The sequence below is a fragment of the Echinops telfairi genome, unplaced genomic scaffold (genome assembly GCF_000313985.2).
Source record: "Echinops telfairi isolate 266 unplaced genomic scaffold, ASM31398v2 ScPeMD7_3533;HRSCAF=4204_0, whole genome shotgun sequence".
NCBI lineage: Eukaryota > Metazoa > Chordata > Mammalia > Afrosoricida > Tenrecidae > Echinops > Echinops telfairi.
The window spans coordinates 29,132,135-29,135,768 of NW_022107431.1; the positions used below are offsets into that span (position 1 = coordinate 29,132,135).

Sequence of the window (3,634 nt, forward strand, 5' to 3'; positions counted from 1 at the left end):
GATGGATATAAATAATAATTTGGGTTTATTCTTAGGAATAGAATCACAGAGCTGGTATTTAGAAAATTTTTTGAGAATATATGAAGTTTATTACATGTTGATAAAAGACCATAAAACCCTTCTACATCAGGACCCAGCATTCCCTTGTAGACCTTCCAACCTCAGCTAAAAAAAAAACACCCATTCTCCCCCCACCCGCAATCATTAGCAAAGACTTAAAAGAGAGATTCCAGAAGGTATAGCGGCTTGGCTCGGTTCATCTCAGCATCAGTTCAACCTTTCAGCTCTCTGGACGAGCTGAACTCCCGGCTAGCTGGAGGGGGCAGGCACAGCTACTTCCTGCACCACAGCTTTCAATAACACTACCATCAACTACTCCTTCACTTCTTTCAGACTTGCCCGGAACCGATGCATGGCCGTTTCCAGTCGAGGGTGCTTATTTGCAAACACAAGCCTGAGCCAGCCTGGTTCTCTGCACATGAAGGACTGGCCAGGGGACAGCAATACCTTGTTTCTTACAAAGTGGCGATGGAGAATTTGTTCTTCTTCAAATGTACACGGTGCAGGTACTTTTTCAAGTTGATCCAGACATAGAGACCAGAGCAACGATTGAGAAAAGGGACGTCCAAGGCCTTCAGCTCATCTGTGACAAATGTGTGAGCATCCCGGAGCTGCGAGCAATTAGTGGGATGGTACACGTTGTCAATCCACTCTCTGTTATGGAGTAGCCTGTACAGTTTGTACTGCGTGAGGTCCGACAGGCTGTGGAGGTAGCCCAAGGATACCAAGGCAGCGACCACTTCCTTGTTGTGGGAGTAGAGCGAGCCAAAGCGGAAGCCACAGATGCCGAAATCCTTACTGGTACCCCAGATCACATGAGTCCTGCTGGGGTCAGGCAAACTCCTCAAGCTCAGGACACTGTGGAATGTGGTGGCATCATCGAACACAGAGAGCATGTATATCTCATCTATAATCACATGTAGGTTGTGCCTCTTGGCAAATTCCAGGTATGTCTTCAGTGAGTCTTGGGAGTAGATGTCACCGAGAGGATTCTGGGGATTGGTTAGCACAAGACCTCTGACCTTTTTCCCCTTCAGCTTGGCGTCCTGCAGGGCTTGCTCCAACTTGGCCACGGTCAGCTGGAAGGGTTCCGTGTTCTTATGAGTGATCTGACTGTCCAGGGAGAAGGCTACCAGTTCAATCTGTGAGTGCACATGGGAGCTGAAGGCGAAGCCACTGTAGAAGGGCGTAGGGATCAGAAAGGCCTCCCCAACATCACACAGAACCATGGCCAGTGCAGAGAAGATAGGGGAACAGCCGTTTAGAACCACCACATTTTCTGGATCGAGGGGAGTAGGTGCCTTGCAGTAGTGTGTCAGAAACTGGGCCACCACCTTCCTTAGGAATGGCTGTCCTTTCCTGTCAGGGTATCCCAGTAGGCCTTCATCAAGGTAGTTCATATCATCATCACTCAACCTCTGAGACATCAGGTCAAAGCAGAGCTTGTTCTCACTGGTCATAAGGTTAATGCAGCCCAACTGGTTCTCTTTTTCGTGGTATTTATCTGAGTGGTAGGCATTATAGTCTACGAAGCTGGAGTGGTATAAGTTGGGTTTATAAAAAAAAAAATGTTTTTTTGTAAGGGATGATTGAAACATTTTAGACCACCACCAGCAATATTTGAGCACTCTGGTGGCTAGCATTATGTTAAAATTTCACACACCTGGCTTTTATCACTTTAACCTGTAAAATATTGTGTACTTCTTTAATCATATCTATTTCTGATTTTAATCTGTATTTTTGTGGTGACTAATGGTGTTCGCCTTCCATGTGAAACATTTGTTCAACTACAAGTCTCCTGTCTTAAGTATATAGAAATAGATATATAAACACATGACAGAGTTTCAGAAAGTTCGTGAAAAACTGATTAAAATGTAAGAGGATTCTTTGATGATTTGAAGCCCCATGATATACATTTTGATATATGCACACACACACATATCCCATTAGTTCTACTACAAGATGACATATCTATTTTTGGATGTTTCTATGCTATGCAAAATTTCCCAACAAAACCCATCAACCTTCCGAGAAAAATAGAGTTAAGGGCCAATATGAAAAGTGTTCATCACACGCACATAGTAGACGTTAACATTAAAGGACAGCACCATTTTTGTTGTTGCTGTAGTTAGCTGCCATGGAGTTGGCTCAGATACTAGAGCTACAAAAGAAGTGATTCTGTCATACGTGTATATTCAAAGAAATTGATATCAAGAAAATTGCTCATCCAGTTATAGGCGCTGCCAAGTCCAAGTCCAGGTAGCTTCCAAGTCCCTAAGTCAGATGTTAGGCTGGAGGCTTTCCATAACTTGAGTAGCTTCAGGTGCCTATGGCAGGCTGTTGGCTCAACTGCAAGACAAGGAGCCACATTCAGAGAAAAGCAGGTAAATTGACCATTTATATTGGAAGCAGATTATACACCACCGGAAAGTTCTTTCAATTGATTTAATTGGAGCAGTGACATGCGTAAGACTTGATGTCGATCTTGGCCTTGTGTGGGCTGATGAAATTAAACTTTTTCATTTCCTTTTTGCACAGATGTAGCTGATTGCATTCCTCTGTATTCCATCTAGCTAGGTCCACCTGTATTGTGTTTTCAATGAAGAAGTCATTGGTCTTGCAAATTACATCACCTGGTCTCCAGCATGATATTTATCACCCAGGCTATATTTTCCCACTATAGAAATTTCCTTAGGACTTTCACAAAGTAATCAGAAATTATCAATGCATCTTGATTACATGTTTGCTCAATTTTACGCTGAAGAGTTTGTTACTATACTTTTTCCTTATCGTGGTTTTCATAGTTGGTACATTAATTCATGCAATAAAGTTGTTAACTTGTCTTTGTTCCAGGTGTGTGAATATTATCTCATCACAGATAACATTGTACTTCTTGATAGATCCTTTTTGATGAATGTGGCCCCATCCACCTTGAATTTGTCAGTCCTGGCAGAGTCAGCCAGACAATTGACCAGTTCAAAATGGCAGAAGGTGTCCATCTCACTGCACTAATAACAGCCCCGGCTAGTTCTCTTTATGTGTCCCATTTCACTTTTGATGATGTGCACAGTTCCTAGATTCATACCTCCTTCATGCCACTTTCCAATTGCTAATGGATACTTGCAGCTATTTCTTCCCAATTTGAATGGTTTCACAACAGCATATGAAACTCGCCTAGTTATATTTTGAGCGCATTCCAACCTGAGGGGTCACCTTTCACATTCATTCAGACAATGTTCTGCTCCTATTCATAAGACTTTCAGGGGCTAACTTTCCCAAATCTCAATGGTCTCCTCCTTCCTCCTAATATTTCTTAGTCTAGCAACTCTGCTGAAACTTGTCCATTATCGTTGAGCTCATTTGTGTTTCCAATACCAGTTTTTAGCCTTTTTATTTGCCAATTTACTTGTTAACAAATTTTCCTTTATTCTTCATAGTGTCTAATTACCTCTATTACAATATGGGAATAATAAAGCTTTTCTAACAGTGATACATGAACTAAGAACCAAAAGAGATGCTTGCAGAAACACTTAACAGTTACGATTAGTACACGGTGCTACTTGTTAGGATTATG

General features: G+C 42.1%; 1 protein-coding gene across 1 annotated transcript in view; it reads right to left on the bottom strand.

Moving 5' to 3' along the window:
* Positions 1–309: 309 nt before the first annotated feature.
* Positions 310–3,634, bottom strand: part of LOC101637939 (probable inactive 1-aminocyclopropane-1-carboxylate synthase-like protein 2) — a 92,864-nt gene continuing 89,539 nt past the window's right edge. Inside the window, 2 exon segments of the mRNA XM_013004447.1 lie at positions 310–563; positions 566–1,593. Of these exon segments, the coding sequence (XP_012859901.1) occupies positions 310–563; positions 566–1,593 (1,282 nt within the window).